The following is an 18,032-nucleotide window of genomic DNA, read 5'->3' as shown; positions in this document are numbered from 1 at the left end:
TAGGTTAGGGGTAGGTCCTATGAATCTAAATTCAGTTGAACATTCAAGTTTAATACAAACTTAAAAAGACATGAAACATTTAATCTTCTGTACCAGCCACATTGTGAAAGACGGCCTAATGAGGCTTCAGGACCATATGTCGGACTTCATCTGACCTTTTTAGGTTTTACTGTTGCCGCGTCATCTGCAGCGTTTCGTCCTTCTTTTATCCACAACTCTGTGAGCAGGTAACGAACACACAATGCATTTCTGTGCATGGGAAAGCTCACAAACATCGAGACTGACGATAATTTGGGTCAGGTTGAAAGCTTGCACAAGCAGAATAGACTACTGTATAGGCTACCTGTGAGAAAAATACTGACAGGGTTGTCCCCCTGTAGAAACCAAATGATGTACTGGGTCTCCTGGGAATAACTGGTGCTCAGATGTAAGTAGAAACCAATGTCCGGCGGGTTTGATTTCTGTCTAGAATTATTAACAGTTTTTTGAACGCTGAACTCTGAATGTTTTACCATTTGATGTTAACTGTTGGTCGAGTCAACTGAGAAACGTAATGGAAATAAAACAGAACAATCCAGCATAAAGTGGCATGTTGGACTTTTGATTACAGGGAACCGTATCAGTGTGTCATTCACAAAAGTGTGGTGGAATACCGTAGCGGCTTAAAGGTTGGCTTAGCCTCTTAAAATGCTATTTAATGTTTGCCACAGTTTGTTTACTTATTATAAGAATTTTTCAAAAATATATTTGTAAATCAATTCTTCATAAATGATGCAAGATAGACAGTATTCATTCAATGTATTTATTTTAGACATTGATATCAATTTGAAAAATTCCTGTTTCCTCCCTTTTTCCATTCCACAGAAGTTGTAACTTCCCTTTTCTCAGAGCTCCTGTGAAGGACCACAAAATCTCCCTTTATATTATGTATACTATAAACTCCAAAGTTTACCTAGAAACTACATTCACCTTTTTTGCATACATGTGTATGTAGTTTATAAATCAAATCTGACAGCAAAGTTCAAAGTTTATTTACCACATTTTCTGATATAAAAATGTAATTTTAGTATCAGAATGATTGAAAAACACGTAACTGATGACAAATGGGTCCAATATTTGCTTTGGTAACTGTAGGATAATCATACGGTCATAATCTGTGTTCATTTCTCCCACTGGAAAGAACACTCTTTTCCGAAGGGGTGGTATCAATGTGACAGACAGGAAATGACTCTTCAGTAAGAAAACTTTATCTGATCTGTCGCCTTTTGTACGTTGTTGTACTGGAATGACTCAGAAACAGAGAGAAAAGAAAGTATTTGACTCCTTAAATTAACTGCTCTTTTTTAAAATAAATTCTTCAGCCTCTTAGTACGGAAGCGTAGAGCTGCCAGACCAAGAAAATAAAAACCGGGACGTATCACGTTATTTCGTGATACGTATCTCATTATTTCGTGATAGTATCACGTTATTTCGTGATACGTATCACGTTATTTCGTGATATGTATCACGTTTTTTCGTGATACGTATCACGTTATTTTGTGATAAGATGTTATGTTGAGATGATGGAGCTTGTATCCATGCAGCCGGCCGTGGCCCTCCAGCTCATCAATGAGGAACGACGCTACCTCAAGAGGGTCCGACTCGTTTTTCCTCCGGTATAGCCCCATATTTTTCAAATGTCGTGTTAGGGTACGCATGCTTATATAAATTTCATCCACGGAGCCCAATAACTGTAAAATCTCACCATGTCTCAAGCCAAGCATGAAATATAATTCAATGGCATCATGTAAAGGAGCCTTGATTTACTGATGGCCAGCAGACAGTAAATAAAACCACTTTGAAAAAGTCGTATCACAAAATAACGTGATACTATCACGAAATAACGTGATACGTATCACGAAATAACGTGATACGTCCCGGTTTTTATTTTCTTGGTCTGGCAGCTCTACGCTGCCGTATCTTAGTGACCAAACATCATTAGAATTAAAATCATGTTATTTATTAGCAATAACGTTCTAAGATGATAGATCATCAATAAAACCATGCAATTCCTTTCAACTTTAATGTAGTTAATCGGATTAATCATTACAAAACCCATTATGCAACAACAAGAAATACAAGAGTGGTGACTGATTTGGTAGGTGGTTTTATTCACTTTCATTTTGCTCTCACATCAATGGTTGCTTATAAAATTGGTGTGTTTTCACATCAGAGTCAAATGCAGTTGTTCATAACTGATAAAATTAGATGGTTTACCATTTTAAATTAAAATTGACTGTAGTTGATTAGCTAAGAATGTTTTTTTTTTCATAATGGAATTTCTGGTACATCTGTTTTTGCTTTTTTTTTGTTGGGGCCGTCCCATATTCTTCAATCCAGATTACTTTGTGGCTGCCAGCTCATCCAGTGCATCCTGGAGCCTGTGTAAAATACAAATGAAACACTTTTGATTTTAAAAACATTAATGTGTCATGTGATTTAACTGGAACTGCCGCCTCACTTCATGTGAAGATACAATAAATTATAGAATCCATAAAATCTTCTTAACTCTTACTTGAAGTCTCCACCATCCAGCAGACCCGTGTAAGTGGAAATTTCAGCCTCAAGTTTCATCTTCATGTTGAGTAGTGTTTCATATTCTTGGGTCTGTTGCTGGATATTTGCACGCAGTTTGGTCAGCTCCTCCTCCAGATGAATAACAATGGAATTATACTTCTCCATTTCCATATTGTTTCGTAGCTCTGTGTTCTTTAATGTGTCTTCTAAAGATGCTTTCTGTTAAAGGAAGACAATAAAAAGGAGGAATCAAAGGCATGCAAAAAGGTCCATTTTGGTCTCTTGAGAGACAGCATGGGAAAGTTTAACTCTCAGGGGGCGTTGTCAAATACACACGAAAATTAGCCAAAGCAAAATAATAAATGCTTGTAAAATGAATGCTTACTAAGCTCTGTTGCGATGCAAGTTCAATCTCCAGGGTCTGTATCTGTCGGGTTAAGTCGCCTATCTCCATTTGGGCTCCCTGGAGGGCTTCTGTGTTTTGTGATACCTGCATCTGAACTTCCACCATCTAAGGAGAAGGGAAAAATGTGTTAGCCAACAAATCAAATACCTACTGTGTAAACAATTACCCTTTTAAAGATGTCTTCACCTGATTTTCATGCCATCTTTTGAGGTCATCTGCATTCTTCATAGCAACTTTCTCATAGTTGGTCCTCATATCCTCCATGACCTGGGAAAGGTCTTGACCCTTGGGAGCATCAACATCCACTTGCACGCCTGACTGGGAGATCTGATTCCTCATCTCCATCACCTCCTATAAGACAACAGAAAGAAGAAATGCACAAAACCAGCAGGAGCTGTGATTTCGAGTCACTGCTCAAATATAGCAAAGTATGACTTGTGTGGGATTTCTGTTTTCTCACGTTTTCATGGTTCTTCTTTAGGTAGGCCAGTTCCTCCTTCACAGCTTCAATCTCGGTCTCAATGTTCATCCTGGACAAGTTGGTGTCATCTATGACTTTTTTCAGGCCAGCAATGTCGGCCTCCACAGACTGCCGGATTGCCGTCTCATTGTCGAACCTAAAGGAGAGCACAGAGTCCATTATTTCTCCAGAATAAGTTGGTTTCAATGTGGCAAATCTTGTTTGCACTAAACCGTATGCACACTATAAAGTCTGCACAGGTTTGTATTTGCAAAGAGTGTGATTTATTACAACATGGCGCGTGAGCTTAAACATGCCATATTTATGTAGTAAAGAGAATAAACTGAACTCAACATACTTTACTTTGAAGTCATCAGCAGCAAGACGGGCATTGTCGATCTGCAGCACAAAACGGGCATTCTCCGCAATCTTATCGAAGATCTGGACCAAAAAAAAAGAAAGTTTAATAAAGAGAATTTTGATGGTATTTTTAACCAGTACAGGTCAAACATGATTTTGTGGTCTAATTTAACTGATTAGAAATGTGAAACTTATTGGTCCCCTCTGTATTTGCCTTTATGTTTCACACAACTGAAGAATTAAACCTATGATTTTAATCCTACTTAATTTATCTAAACAGAAAAGGCATAATAAAATTTCACATTAAGACAACAGTCTCATGTCTACAGATGCATTCAGTGGAAAGAGGAACCACAGAATGAAGGACAGGAAACGGGGGATGCTCCAGTGCCAAATCTGGATCTGTTTTTTTTTAGTTTAGTTGGAAAAAATGGTTTCCTCTCAGAATAAGTCATACATACTTTTTTCTTCCCTCTGTTTCCCCCATTGTGTTTGTGCTGTATTTCCCAGCATGTACTTCGAGCAATGTGTTTGTGGGTTTTTTCAAAGTTTTGATGTGGCATTTATATCCTGCCTCGCAGGAAAGGGTTTATACTCGTCCCTTAGTGCCACCATCAATGTGCCATTATATGCACGGAACTTCTGGAGTCCACAGAACAATGTGACATTTGACTCTGCTGACTGAAGATCATTGTTATACAAGCAGTACGCTCATGCACACACATTTTTTGGCAATCCAAGAGCTTTTGAGAGTGTGTCTATGTGTGTGTGTGTGTGTGTGTGTGTGTGTGTGTTTGTGTGTGTGTGTGTGTGTGTGTGTGTGTGTGTGTGTGTGCGTGCGTGCGTGTGTGTGTGTTGTGTGTGTGTAATAACCAGACATCTGTTTTACATTGAGGCCCTCCTACACCAAGGAATGCTTGTTGAACCACCATTTACAAACAGGGCCATTTGGAAATGCTTTTTCCTGATGAGGGTTGTCTGGGAGCTTTTGAGTCTGGCTCCCATGCTCCCCTCATGCTGGTGATTCATTTTAGTTGTGGGCATGAATTGGTTTGGGGGAGGGTTAAAACTCAGCAACCACACCCTGCATTCTCTCGCAAGAAATTTGATAACATAGAAGGGAAATGTGGCTCATCTCAGCAAAAGCATTATCGGCAGTTGGAGATAAATTATTACACAGGTAGGCCTGGACTTGAGTCACTGACTGTGCTGAAGAATGCTGTCATATTCAATGAACAAAACTTTAACACTATTATTTTTATTTCATGTCTCAGTCATATCAACCATTGTTGGCTGATGCAAAGTGTTGCAAAAAGACATTTCCCATTCATACTATCAATTGTTATTTATTGCCAAGCTTACCTGTCTGCGCAGGTCATCGATGATGGGATCATACTTGCTGTAGTCTTTCATGTTGCCTCCTCCCTTCTGCAGAGCCTGCATGACCTTCATCTCCAGCTCCTTGTTGGCCTGTTCCAGGTTCCTCACTGTCTCCAGGTAGTTGGCCAGGCGGTCATTCAGGTTCTGCATAGCTCCCCTTTCGTTGCCAATGATCCCAGCACCTGCGCCAGCTGCCATGGATCCACTGGTGCCCATTCCACCACCCATCCCACTGCTCAGCTTGAAGGAAGTAGATGAAGATGCCAGTGGGGGAGCAGATCGTAAACTAGTCGGCAGGCCGGTGGAAATGCGGACGCCATGTTCACCAGTAACACCATAAACGCTGGCAGAGCGGTACTGTGGTGTGGAACGGGTCATGGAGATGTGGGAGAAGGGAGTCTGCTGCACGTTGATCCGTCTAGAGGTCATTTTGAAGAAGTTTTGTCACGAGAGAGAATGAGATGAAAAGTAAGATGGAGACTCGGTGCTGGCTGGCTTATAGTGTGATGCTGGCAGTGGAAAGTGGGGAACTTATACTCCCACTTCTCTCCTTCAATCACAGCTGGTCTTTCAGTCCCTGCCCACTTGAACATCGCCCCAGTCCTCTTTTCCTGCTCCCCCTCCCTGAACTCTCAGGCTCTCATTCACCCATTTGTTCCTCTTTTCACAGTGTATATTCTGTCTCCATGGGAATCTGTGAGGCATTTTTCTGCTGTGAAAAAACGTTCACTTTTGTTCATCCAGAACAAATGAGGTTTTCCAACAGATCTATGTAGATCACGTAAAAACACATTCTTCAGCAAATTAAAGAAAGCATTAATAAACGTGTTAGACAGAGTAAAGGACATGATTCAACTGTGAGAAAATGGAGTACAAGTTAACCCATCCGTTAACAGTGGAGGAATCCTTTAAAACTGAGCTTCACTTTGTAAATATGCAACCAAATTCCTTTGGTTTGAGTCTCAAAGCCATAATATCTACAGATTGCATAGCGTCTCAGTTTGTGGTGAGCCAGGCCCCAAAATAAACAGATCTTTCCAATCTTCCTCTTTAGACTCAACTCAAGTGTGATAAGGCAGCTGTAGCACAGATTCCTGCAGCTGAAACACAGAGAGGGAGGGAAACATGTTGTTTTATGCACTTAAAAATGATTTAGGGACTGCAGCATGACTTTAACTTCTGAATCTGAAAGCTGTTATGAGAGAAATTTTTACTGTTTTTTTTAATGGAAGAATATCCAAAAAGCTGCAATAATTAAAAAATTCTCCAGAAAGTCACGATGAATCGTGTCAACAATGAAATCTGCCACACTGTTAACCTACACCCAGGCTTTCAGTGTACATAGAGAACATGAGAAGAGATGGAATGCACAAAGACAGAAAGAAAGTCAATAGCACCTCGTATTGAATACTGTTGAAAGGGCAGAAAAACTGGCCTCATTCTCCAATCATACTGCAGGTGATTAGATCAGTTCACAGTGGATTATCTGATGTGTTACAAGCAAGGAAAACAACCTTTGATTACTCTTCAATGCTTTAGTGCTACTTCTACTCTTTTCAACATTTTGTTGCTTCATAGTGACTAAACTTCATGCTGATAATCTAATTCTGACCTTATATTCCTACATGAAGTGATTCACTGCAGAACAGGAAAAAAAGAAGGGGAAGCCTTTGCATCATTTATCTGAAAGACAATAGCAGCACAGAAAAGCTCACACAGGTTTTAAGTTCTGCTCAAAGAAGATGTTCACACTGGGCCCCAGAGAATGGGGTAACAAAATAAATCACCCCCAGGGGAAATCTGGCAAAGGCTTAAACAACCTCCTGAGCTTCACACAACCTACTTCTTTTCTTTCCTGATGCTTATGTCATCCTCATGGTTGATCAAGTTGCATTGTCTCTTATGGTTCACAACAACAGCTCCTGCAATTTACTTCTCTTTCAGTGAGACTCAACATGAAGAAAACATACATCACAAAAAGTAAAGCAAAGAAACACCAATAACTTTGATCCTTGAGAGAGAGAAGTTTGTTTAATAGAGAAATTAAATCAGCATGACTCATATCTCATGACACCATCTCAATTAGCTTGTACAGTATCTTATTTGTTTCAACGTGAGTTTGCAGAAATACAAAAAAAGAAAACAGAAAAGTAATGCATGTTTACCAGATAATTTTTATATAACATGCAAAATCTAGTAAACTTGCATATTTTTTAAAAATCTCCTGCTTTTAAATTAGAATTTTCAATAATTCTTATACCTGATGATCACATAAAAAAATATTTGTTGATGAACAGCAGCTACTCAGATTTTACTTTCCAACAGGCAATAAAAAGGAAAAAGAACACAGGAAAAAAGTTGCTGAGTCAGAGCCACACACAACAGGAATCTGGAAAACACCACAGGAGTTTATGGGATTGACAAAGTCTGGACTGTGAGATAATTACCTTCATCGGCCTAGAGTAGCCTTGAATGATCTTTACTTCCCTCCCCGTTTGAGTTTTGTTCCTCTTTTTCCAACTTCACTGCAGAAAAAGAGTTCTCACATGCTCATATAAAAAATACAATATATGTGTGAGCATCTATACTTATAAAGAAATGAGAAGTATATTCTTACCAGACATTCTTCCTTCCATTCCTGAACATCCCTCGGCTTATCCATAATGTTAAAAATACATCAATAGGCTCACTTTGTTCATCTTTGTAAAGCCCATCTCTTTTCCAGTTTTATAGGCCAGTAATGTTTAGGAGTCACACTGCTGTCTAACTGAGAGGCGTTTTCTCTGTAGGATGTCAAATCCATTTCTAGCTCAAAGCCATTTCACAGGAAGACATAAAACAAGCAGTGACTTGGAACCGTTGGAGTCACTCCACTCCCCTTTCTCACGTAGACTCAAAGGATTATTTTTTTTAGAAGACTGAATTTAATAAACGTCAATATAACGTTAATATTATATTCATCTTTCAATAAAAATACAAGTGAAAATACATACTCTTATCTTTAGAGAGTTTATAAGTTCAAAAATAAGTCTCCATCATGAAGGTGAAGTGACCACCTAATTCATCTGAATTTATTTTATGGGGAAAGACTGCAGTAAATATTTAAACCCTTCCTCATGTAGTTGAGATGGAAGAATCATCAACATTCTCTGATATGTATCAAGTTCAATGGATGAGACCGAAAAGAAAGAGCATCTGTGCTGACCCTGAGTGACCACAACTCCTTTTCAGGGCTGAAAATAGGTTTCCCATTCCTGCCACCAGGAGGTGTAGTTTCTCAGAGCAAGCAAAACTACAACAGAAAGAAGAACATTGAATAATAGCATTTTGTACCGCTCTCCTTTTACTCATAAAAAGGGGTTTATGCACACTCCCTCTGTTAAACTCTCAACAGGCCTGAGCTTCATTTGTGTTAGCAGTGGAAGATGTTTGTGCAGGCATTATTGGTGGAAGCAGGAAGTAAGTTTTACAACTGATTTTACTGATAGGTGTCAGGGCTTGGGATTGTACTCCAGCACATTACAATCACACATTACTTTATTATATTCTTAACAAATTAGTTATTTAAATTATTTTAGAAGTTTATCTTTCTCTTTAACTGTTGCCTTTAATGGCAGGCATCATTTCATTATAACCATATTATAATTTAGAAACACAGTCAGACGTCATGTCGCCATCATTGCCGTCCCACCCTTCTTAGAACTATTTGTACATGTTCATATGTGATTCATATTGTACATTGCAATTCGTTAGAAGTTGTGAAACAGGACTGCTTTTTGTCTCTGACCTGACCGTATATTATGGTATATTCTCATATCTGTATAACTCGCTCATCCTCTCACTCCACCTCCCCTCCGTCTTATAGCAGGTACGTGTTCCCCTCAGCACATTCTTAGCTTGCTTTGTCACGTAGCAGCTTAATACAAACCCAAGCATCACTTGCTTCTGAAGAGACTAGGGGTCAGAGAAGGGCAGCGTCTTCTTTTAGCATCTTATTTGTGTCATACAGAAAGATTGAAAGCAAGCAGTTGTGAATAATAGACCTCTGTCCTTTGGTTTGGGCATGTTGGATAGGCCTAGTTAAGCAAACAAGGACTGGTTGATTTGTACATATATGGTCGCCTCCAAGTTTAGTACAGCAGGTCCATTGTGAAGAGTCACGTCACTGTTTGAGAAAAGCCAAGCCAAACAGGATCCGACTGCTCCAAAACATTTAAAACTTTCTCAAAAGTTAATGTGTATTTTCCACAATATGTGCCCACTCAGATTTATTTTCCACCCAGCATGACACCTTGGGAATTTGCTATTTTCCTTAGTTGGTAAACAGTGTGCTGGTGTTTAAATCATAAAACATAAATCCTTGAAAACAAAGGAATAAAGGTGTCAATAAAAATGGTTTTGGCAGCGAGGTGTTAATTGTGGTGCAAATCAGGTAAAAATTATGAAACTTCCCAGGAAAAATCATGAGTCACAATTCTGCAGCGACTAGTGAATCATGTTTCCACAGTTTGAAATGTTTTGTTGTTTCTCAGGGATCACTGGACTCAAAATGCAGAATACAGTCATTGATGAAAAGTTTATTAAAATTATATTAGCAATGTCCAAGAAATACTGATGAAGAGCAGACTAGTTAGACAGCAGAACTGGCAGGTGATAGTGTATGTAAAAAAAAAAGAATAAATCTTTTTTTTTTTAAAAAGGTCACTGAGAGCAAACAGAAATCCATGCGACTGGAACATGAAGTGGAAAGACCTGAAGCAGAAGAGACGAGGATACATGATCAGACAGGTAAGCACTCAAGAATCACATGAGTGTCTCCCCTGACGACCGTGTGCAACAGGTGTTTTTGGAAAAGACATGGCTGAGAGCCAAGGTGTAAATACTGAAGACACCAGGTAGACGTGACTGGATGATTGGTAGCAGAAGATCACAAGAGCAGGAGGTGTGAACAATCTGCCAATCACACCCTGGAAAACGACAAATGTTTATCTATCTATCTATCTATCTATCTATCTATCTATCTATCTATCTATCTATCTATCTATCTATCTATCTATCTATCTATCTATCTATCTATCTATCTATCTATCTATCTATCTATCTATCTATCTATCCATCCATCCATCCATCCATCCATCCATCCATCCATCCATCCATCCATCCATCCATCCATCCATCCATCCATCCATCCATCCATCCATCCATCTATCTAAGACCAAGGTGGGGTTTGGAGTGAAAGAAAGTTGCTTTTAACTGGCTGATATGGTCGGAATGTTCATCAGTACTCCAGTGTGTGTGTGTGTGTGTGTGTGTGTATGTGTGTGTGTGTGTGTGTGTGTGTGTGTGTGTGTGTGTGTGTGTGTGTGTGTGTGTGTGTGTGTTCACAGCTAATAATAGACACGTCCAGCATGCTGCATACCTACACCTTATACATGCACGTTTAAAAACAAGGTTTCACTTTTGGAGATTTAGACGATGATATTTGTTAAAAAAAACAACACTTTTTGTTAATCACACATTTCTTTTTTGTTTTACATTTTTAAATCCTAATGGACACAGTGGAAATATTCAGTGTGTAAATCTGGTTCTAGCACAATTATGAGACATATTATCATTGGCCACAAAGCACTTGAAGTACATCACACTGGGCAACCACAATTTACTCTGTAATATGTCACATCTATGAGAACACCTCCAAAGTAGGAAAGAGGCTCATAAAATTATGAGCTTGTTCATTATACCCAAGGTTGGACTTTTTGTGGGGTTTGGAAGGGAGTGCAGAAATATGCATAGTGAGTACAGTAAGGCATTGTCATTATGAGATAAAGTCCTTCCATATTTAAATAATAGAAAACGCCTTTTCAGGATCATCGTAGAGGTGGGTAGAATTCTCCTCACTCCAGTGCTTTCTGTTGTCTTTTTATAGAAACTGACACACAGGGTCTTATGTAACTCTTGTACTTTAACTAGGAAACCTTTTGTGCTAAAATATTGGAACATGATGAGATTTTCTTCTCTGCCATTCCCTCAATCCCCCACTCTATATCCTTTACCCCCCTGTTGAAGACACTGGCCAATCAAATCTCAGCAGGGTTCCTCCCCTGCTCTAATAAAGAGCTGCAGGGACAGGCGTGGGTCTATCGCCCCGACTCTCTCTCCTCCTGCAGAGGCTGTTCTCTTGCTCCACCTCCGTACTACAGACACAGTCTGCAACCATGTCTGTGATCGCCGTGAGGACCAGCACCTACTCCTCCAGAGGCCCTTCCAAGGGCTTCAGTAGTAGCTCCTTCACTAACTATGGTGACCATGGTGTGGGTGGTGGAAGGCAGAGCTTGTCTGTTCGCAATTCCTATGGGGGTGTGAGCAGCGGTGGTGCAGCCATGGGTGCTGGGGGGTTTAAAGTGGCTGGTGGGTATGGTGCTGGGGGGCCAGGGCCGAGAGGAGGAATGGAGTTTGGCTACCTGGGCTTTGGTGGCGGTTTTGGAGGTGGCATTGCCAATGAAGTTGTTCCCCCCATCACTGCGGTGACCATAAACAAGAACTTACTGGCCCCCGTGAACCTGGAGATTGACCCCACCATCCATATGGTCCGCACTGAGGAGAAGGAGCAGATCAAGACCCTGAACAACCGATTTGCATCTTTCATAGACAAGGTTAGTCAACCACAGTCTGAGATACATACATTACTGTCTGAGCAGAACATGCTGTTCTTTATGACATTAGAGCTGTATGGGGAAAACTACACACAAACATCACCTACTGTATGTTCTTTCTGGGTTTTATTTCTGGAGGTTACCATGCCTGTTGGTGTGAGGATATTAAATTCCACAGAAATCAATCTAGAATCACAAAGGAAATCATGTGTAATACTAGCCAAGCTAGCCCCAGGTCAAAGGGGTTTGATTCCAATATGGGCAACATCTGCAGAAAACTTTGTGAAAGCTGCATCACTTAGCAGCCTGCAAGTCATGCACTGTGATTCTGCAAAAGAAAAAGACTACTTTGAACAATGTTTTCATTCATGATTCTACCTTCAGGTGAGATTGCTTGGGGGCCGGGTGCGTCGCAATCTAAGCAATTTTTACAGTGGTTGTAAAAATAAAAGGAAAAAATATTTATATATTTTGTATTCCTCTTGTGCAAAATTGTGTGGTTGATTTTTTTCTTGTACTGAACAACATGTAGAGCGTAACAGTGGGTGTAACTGAGGAAACATAAATTACATAGGACGGCTGTTGTACATAATGTAGTGCAGCATGTGTCCACCACAGCCTGAGTCTGAACAACACCCAGTTCCTGAGGCTGTACAACAATCGAGGAAGTCTTCATCTTGACAGCAGCATGAGCCATCATAGTCGCAGAATCCTAAAGTGTATCTGCAGAGAGGAGTTAGCTCTCATCACCATGACAGATTAGTCAGATTCCTTAGACACCAACCATTGCTGCTGTTTAAGGATCAAGCCTGGAGTAGTGATACAACTTCAAGCATAAATCAGTCACACTCTGACTTCTTCCTTCTGATCGTAAAACAACAGACCAACCCTCTGCTTTATATACCACCATGGTATGGAGCATACATGCAGAGCTATGTATCTCCCCTTATATTTGCTAAGTGGTAGCAGGGACCAACCCAGGTCCCCACCCAAGGTCAAAGTTTTCAATAGAACAGTTGTAAAGGGTGCAAACAGTGTCACAGCCAGGAGACAGTTGGCCTTTGTGTTGAAATGCAGCATTATGGATTTCAGCTGAATGAGTAGTAACTGATGGGATGTTCTGACAGAGTTGGAGGTGAGAGAAGTTCAAGTCGTCAGTCCATCTTCAGGGGTTTCTTTGTCCATCAGCAAACAAAGTGAATCCATTCATGTTCTCTGAGTGACTTCCACCTTCTCTTGACATGCCATCATTCTCTCCATAAATTATAATAATATAAATTTATCATCCGTACATTTATTCACATTTATATATCGAGTCTAAAACATGACTATAACCATCTGCCATATTGGTTATTCATTTTTGTCTGCAGGTACGCTTCCTAGAGCAGCAGAACAAAATGCTTGAAACAAAGTGGAAACTTGTGCAGGAAGAGACTGCATCTCATTCTAACATTGACGCCATGTTTGAAGCCTACATTACCAATTTAAGAAAGCAGCTGGATCACTTGGGTCATGAGAAACTCAAACTTGACTCCGAACTCCAACACACATCAGACCAGGTTGAGGACTACAAAAACAAGTGAGTGAAATAACATTTGCAACATTTAGTTTTATCCTGTTGATAATTTAATGTTACCAATAACCCCCCCCCCCCCATTGTACTGCTAGTTATAAACAGTCCACAACATGAACCCATCTTGACAGTATCCTTTTCATGAGCTATAACCACTTTACGCTTAACTATAACCACAGTTATAGTTAAAACTTTTATAAGCCAACAGTACTCATGAACATATAACTATGGTTAATAAATATATGATTGACCTGAACAGTTTGTATCGACCAAAACAGAGCGACACAGCTCCAACTATAAACTTATGATACTTTATGTCTGCTGAATGTAAAACTAGTCAAGAAGTCAAGAGCTAACAGGCTCACCATGTTGAATTAAATACACCAGTGTTAGTTTTATGTCTGCGAAAATCAAAACATTCATAAAACCTTAGTAGATTTCCAATGTTACGTAAAGTGTTATGAAGGCTTAAATACATGTGCATCTCCATTTCAATCAGATGACAGTAATACACTTGTAAAATCCACTGTGACTTAAAGGGAAGATATGCATTTGAAAACTTATATTCATTTCCAGGTATGAAGATGAGATCCTCAAACGCAATGAGTGTGAAAACAACTTTGTCCTCCTAAAGAAGGTGAGTTTATCTTTTCTAACATATAATTAATCTTCACCAGTGGACTGAGGCCACACAGTATAACTTTTGCACCTCTGTGTTGGACCTGCATGTGACAATGGATATTCTACTTACCTTATCCTGCTCAGGACACAGATGCAGCCTACATGATCAAAATAGAGCTGGAAGCTAAGTTGGATGGACTCAATGATGAGATCGAGTTCCTGAGGCAGATATACAATGCAGTAATAAACCTTCATTTTTGGTGGCTCTTAAATGCATAATGGATTGATCTATATATATCATCTAAAAAAAAGAGTATATACCAAATCCCCTCCCCCAATTTTTCTCTGCTGATGTTCAATGTATGTTCATATAATGTAGGAGATCCAAGAGCTGCAGGGCCAGATCAAGGACACATCTGTGGTTGTAGAGATGAACAACACCCGTGACCTTGATATGGATGCCATCATTGCTGAAGTGCGAGCCCAGTATGAAGACATTTCTAACAGAAGCAGGGCAGAGGCTGAGTTATGGTACAAGACAAAAGTGAGTCCATTCTTTTTCTTTTGAATGAAAGTTTTATGGCCACAGTCCATCCATGACCTGTGAGAACAGTACCGCCAGCTAACTTCTGTTTTTTATGTTTTTGAAACTGAAAAATATGTGTAATTCCACTCAAATTATTATTTATTTATTTTTTTTAATGTTGCTAGACACTAAAAAAATCCGCTGAATGCACATCACTTTAACAATTAATATGTTTCTTCTTTCATTCAAGTCAATCTGGAATATGGAAACACCTAGAATGACACCAGAATTTAGAGTAATCTAAAATAAATCTAAAATGATGTACTGTATTTTGATTCTTGTTCTGATTTGTCCTTGTGTTACCAGTATGCAGAGATGCAGCAGTCTGTTGGCAACTATGGCGATGATCTGAAGTCCACCAAGGCCGAAATTGCTGACCTGAACAGGATAATAATGAAGCTTCAGTCTGAAATAGAAATGGTTAAATCACAGGTGAGTTTAACATGTTGTCAATATTTTATTTACAGGAATATGTGATAACTTTTACTCCTTTGATTTGATTACTTTTAATTCCTTATCTGGAACTCATGAATTTATTCGTTCCTCAACTCTTAGCGAACCAATTTGGAGTCTCAAATTGCAGAGGCAGAAGAGCGTGGTGAGCTGGCAGTGAAGGATGCCAAGCTCCGCATCAAAGACCTGGAGGACGCTCTCCAGAGAGCCAAGCAGGACATGGCCCTTCAAGTCCGTCAGTACCAGGAACTGATGAATGTGAAGCTGGCTCTGGACATTGAGATTGCCACTTACAGAAAACTTTTGGAAGGGGAGGAAAGCAGGTGAGGTGTTACTGTGGAAGAGAAAACATACGCATGATTGTGTGTATCTAATGACACTCTGCTTGGTTCTCTACAGGCTAGCAACTGGAATCAAGACAACTATATCCAAGCAGACTTGTAAGTGAATGTTTGACCTCGGCGTTTGTGTTTCAAGAACATTGCAGTATAAATTGAATATTCAATAAAATAATTACAAAAAACCTGTAGCAATAATGCAGCAACATCAGTGGATTGCCAGATATCAGATATATATAATTGCTTTTTAATACTGTCAAAATTGGCTACTGCTATCTAAGAATTTTCTAAATTAAAAACAGAGAATGTGTCTTAAATTGATAGAAATATTGACATGACCAACATTAAGCATGATCAAGGAAAAAACTCCATGTTTCTAATGGCCTCCTGAACCGCTGAATTGAAATCTGATGAATTCTTATATCATCTAAAATGCTGTAATATTGTTATGACATTGGACAGACATTGTCACTCTAAATGAGATTTCAATTACAGTGAGAATGAGAGATCACTGAAAAGGAAAGATGCATGGAGTTCTGTGATGAGCTGGCATCGCATCCTAACACTTTCTCTCGCCTGATGTCGGCTGTTATAAGCTCCTGCAACAACATGATTACAATTATGCAGTATCTGTCTTCAAGACAATATATAAATGAATGAATGAATGAATGAATGAATGAATGGATGGATGGATGGATGGATGGATGGATGGATGGATGGATGGATGGATGGACGAATGAATAAATGACTGAATGAAATATGCATTTTGTATAAAAGCCATGGAAAGCAATAAAACGCAACATTAATTAATGATGTGCTGATGAACTGAACACTGTTAAAGAGGTAAAATTCCAAATATGGTGTAAAGAACTGTAAAACATATGCATGCATGGTTAACTGTGAGCACTGCAACCCCAGCTACGAACCACCTGAATTGGTCTTTCTGTCACACTCCTGTTGAAGTTTAGAAACTCCTTTGAAAACATTTACAGCTACAAAATAGTAATATAGTACATGTATTTTCTCACTGCTCTAGATCTGTATCAGTGATGCCGTTTACTTTTGTGCAGCTATGAATTACAGTGCCTACGGTCTGGAGAGCTCCCGTACCCCGTCCTACGTCAGAATCTCCTTTGATGGAATCAGGGCCAACAGTGGCTCTGCAGCTGCACTGGAAGAAGCACCAATCATAATCAGGAGTACAGAAACAATGACGGTCAAGACAGAGAAGCCGACAAAAATCAAGGAGCCAGCTGCTGAGGAGAAGAAACAGCAGAAGCAGACAGAGGTCAACAGTGTGGCTGCAAAACAAGTACAGCAACAGCAGACAAAAGTTGAAGCTGTGGCTGCAAAGGAGGAGCAAAAAAAGGAGACGGAGGTTGAAGCTGTGGCTGCAAAGGAGGAGCAGCAAAAGGAGACGGAGGTTGAAGCTGTGGCTGCAAAGGAGGAACAGCAAAAGGAGACAGAGGTTGAAGCTGTGGCTGCAAAGGAGGAGCAGCAAAAGGAGACGGAGGTTGAAGCTGTGGCTGCAAAGGAGGAACAGCAAAAGGAGACGGAGGTTGAAGCTGTGGCTGCAAAGGAGGAGCAGCAAAAGGAGACGGAGGTTGAAGCTGTGGCTGCAAAGGAGGAGCAGCAAAAGGAGACGGAGGTTGAAGCTGTGGCTGCAAAGGAGGAGCAACAAAAGGAGATGGAGGTTGAAGCTGCGGCTGCAAAGGAGGAGCAGCAAGAGCAGAAAGAGTCTGAAGTTGTGGCTGCAAAGGAAGAGCAGCAAAAGGAGGTGGAGACTGAAGCTGCGGCTGCAAAGGAGGAGCAGCAAGAGCAGACAGAGTCTGAAGCAGTGGCTGAGGAATAATGCTTTAGACCTTATTTGATTGTTCAGGAGTTTTGCAGGTTAACAAACAGCACACTTATTCTGTCCTATTGTCCCATTCTTTGATGATCAAGTCTTTCTTGCGGGTGATCAAGGGTGTCTCTGCTGTGAGGGGTCCAATCAGTTTTCTGAGAGATGTTATTAATGAAAAAAAGTGCTACTGAATGGGTCTTTTTCAGGTTTCTGAAAAGTCTTCAGGGTTACATATGAAAAGGTCTTCACTGTCAAGCGTTGGAGTCACATTGGTCAGTGAACACTGCACTACAATATTATAGCCAGCAGGTGGCGTAGATGTATATGTTTGTTTGAGCTGCTCCATCTTGCTACTGGGTCTACGTGATGCGCTGCATGGAAACCTGAAATTAATGAGCACTTTTCACGGAATGATTTGAGCAAATTCACGCTGAAGCCAAACTGAAAGTCACAACTGTTTTCATGACTTCTACATATGTGCTACTGTGCAGCTCCTGAAATCCTGTTTGCTCTGTAATAAATCTTCCTTAAAAAGGTGTTTTGTGTTGTTTTCTGTGTTTTGTTGGGAAATGAGTTTCAGTGCAGTTTTTATGTAGTTGCACCCTCAATTAAAAGTCATACTTTATTTATCTTGGCATTAAAGAGTAAAAAGAGGAAATTCTAATCAGCCCGTAGGGCGTCCTGTCTAGTTAGACTGTGTCAACAACTGGATACAGTACTCACGCACGCACGCACGCACGCACGCACGCACGCACGCACGCACGCACGCACGCACGCACACACACACACACACACACACACAC

The 18,032-nt window shown here is 40.1% G+C and overlaps 2 protein-coding genes across 3 annotated transcripts; one reads left to right on the top strand and one right to left on the bottom strand.

The window, feature by feature from the left end:
* Positions 1-2,126: 2,126 nt before the first annotated feature.
* On the bottom strand, positions 2,127-5,681 carry LOC137596018 (keratin, type I cytoskeletal 18-like). Of its 2 annotated transcripts, none has more exons than XM_068316425.1 (7): positions 5,145-5,681; positions 3,781-3,863; positions 3,423-3,579; positions 3,149-3,313; positions 2,942-3,067; positions 2,549-2,775; positions 2,127-2,420 (listed from the first exon to the last, which is right to left on the bottom strand). In XM_068316425.1, the coding sequence occupies exons 1-6, from the start codon at positions 5,589-5,591 to the stop codon at positions 2,551-2,553; spliced, it is 1,203 nt and encodes a 400-aa protein (XP_068172526.1). In that variant the 5' UTR covers positions 5,592-5,681; the 3' UTR covers positions 2,127-2,420; positions 2,549-2,550. The 2 variants fall into 2 exon arrangements, with proteins under 2 accessions (XP_068172526.1, XP_068172525.1); XM_068316424.1 differs by having other exon boundaries at positions 2,555-2,775.
* Positions 5,682-11,303: 5,622 nt separating this feature from the next.
* Positions 11,304-17,765, top strand: LOC137595138 (keratin, type II cytoskeletal 8-like). The gene is made up of 9 exons (XM_068315007.1): positions 11,304-11,815; positions 13,186-13,394; positions 13,965-14,025; positions 14,154-14,249; positions 14,389-14,553; positions 14,902-15,027; positions 15,151-15,371; positions 15,448-15,488; positions 16,457-17,765. The coding sequence occupies exons 1-9, from the start codon at positions 11,378-11,380 to the stop codon at positions 17,236-17,238; spliced, it is 2,139 nt and encodes a 712-aa protein (XP_068171108.1). The 5' UTR covers positions 11,304-11,377; the 3' UTR covers positions 17,239-17,765.
* The last annotated feature ends 267 nt before the right edge of the window (positions 17,766-18,032 follow it).

This window comes from Antennarius striatus, chromosome 5 (assembly GCF_040054535.1).
Source record: "Antennarius striatus isolate MH-2024 chromosome 5, ASM4005453v1, whole genome shotgun sequence".
Lineage (NCBI taxonomy): Eukaryota > Metazoa > Chordata > Actinopteri > Lophiiformes > Antennariidae > Antennarius > Antennarius striatus.
The sequence above is the reverse complement of the archived record's forward strand: the minus strand, read 5'-3'. Positions and strand labels throughout refer to the sequence as shown.

Excerpts from the sequence above, each read along its gene's own strand:
- LOC137595138 (XM_068315007.1), top strand. The coding sequence starts at position 11,378 with ATGTCTGTGATCGCCGTGAGGACCAGCACCTACTCCTCCAGAGGCCCT. Across the intron at positions 14,554-14,901 it reads AGTTATGGTACAAGACAAAA|TATGCAGAGATGCAGCAGTC; the intron begins GTGAGTCCATTC and ends TTGTGTTACCAG. Across the intron at positions 15,489-16,456 it reads AACTATATCCAAGCAGACTT|CTATGAATTACAGTGCCTAC; the intron begins GTAAGTGAATGT and ends ACTTTTGTGCAG.
- LOC137596018 (XM_068316424.1), bottom strand. The coding sequence starts at position 5,591 with ATGACCTCTAGACGGATCAACGTGCAGCAGACTCCCTTCTCCCACATC. Across the intron at positions 3,068-3,148 it reads AAAGATGGCATGAAAATCAG|ATGGTGGAAGTTCAGATGCA; the intron begins GTGAAGACATCT and ends CCTTCTCCTTAG. Across the intron at positions 2,421-2,554 it reads CTGGATGGTGGAGACTTCAA|GCTCCAGGATGCACTGGATG; the intron begins GTAAGAGTTAAG and ends TATTTTACACAG.